The 878-nt window shown below is 40.4% G+C and overlaps 1 protein-coding gene across 1 annotated transcript in view; it reads right to left on the bottom strand.

Annotated features, from left to right (window-relative positions):
* CNTNAP2 (contactin associated protein-like 2) overlaps nucleotides 1–878 on the bottom strand; it is a 1,033,702-nt gene that overhangs the window by 708,711 nt on the left and 324,113 nt on the right. Inside the window, exon 2 of the mRNA XM_017822277.1 lies at nucleotides 349–459. Within this exon, the coding sequence (XP_017677766.1) occupies nucleotides 349–459 (111 nt within the window). The remainder of the gene's footprint in view (nucleotides 1–348; nucleotides 460–878) is intronic.

Here is an 878-nt window from a genome sequence, read left to right as displayed (position 1 = left end):
TGGTAAGGGAGGATTTGCCCTTGGTGAAGCTGTGCTGGCTGTCCCAAACCACCTCCCTGTCCTCCATGTGCCTTAGCATGGCTTCTAGGAGGATCTGTGCCATGATCTTCCCAGGCACCGAGGTGGGGGTGGGAAGTAGTGTACTTCTCCCTGCGGTGTAATGGAATGCAATCACTGTCCCATACAACGAAACAGAAATTCATTCTGTTCACAAACAGTCTGTCAGACAGCTAAAACTGTTAAAACAAAAGTAAGCAGTAGTATTCCACATAAAAAGCATTTTGGTATTAAAAATATCATTCATCATTTTTTGAAATATCTGAACATTATGTTGAGAGAGTCCCTTACCTCCTCTCTTGTTTAACTTGGCATAACCCGGCACATAGCTGCTTGTCATAGATGATGAACTGCTGAAGGAGGAATGGGGTAATGCTGAGACCAGAGGTTCATCGCACTTTTCTGAAACACAAGAAAACATATTCACTCTATGTTCTTAATTATTCATACATATTAAGTCGCAATGTGCTCTTTATTTTTTTTTTTTTTGTGTGGTAACGCAACCTTGTTATTTTTCACGTGTGGCATGTGGAATGCATTTAGCTACATCCCAGCTCTGCAACCAACAAACCAAACAAAAACCCACCTCAAAACCCACAAGAAATCATACCCATAACTTGACATGAGGGAAAAAAAAAAGGACTTCAACAAAGGACAAAATTAGATAATGGTAAAGCCTAACCATGGGCCACCACTCTCCTTAGGGATGCAACAGCTGAACCACAAAAAAACCCTGCCCTGATATACCTGGAATGTTTTTGGTGACATAATCTAGAGCTAAAGAAAAGAATTATCATGAAAGCTTTGTAAGAAGTAGATAA

This window comes from Lepidothrix coronata, unplaced genomic scaffold (assembly GCF_001604755.1).
Source record: "Lepidothrix coronata isolate B3197 unplaced genomic scaffold, Lepidothrix_coronata-1.0 Scaffold3, whole genome shotgun sequence".
NCBI classification, from domain to species: Eukaryota; Metazoa; Chordata; class Aves; order Passeriformes; family Pipridae; genus Lepidothrix; species Lepidothrix coronata.
Note: the sequence above shows the minus strand (reverse complement) of the source record. Positions and strands in the feature narration are given on the sequence as shown.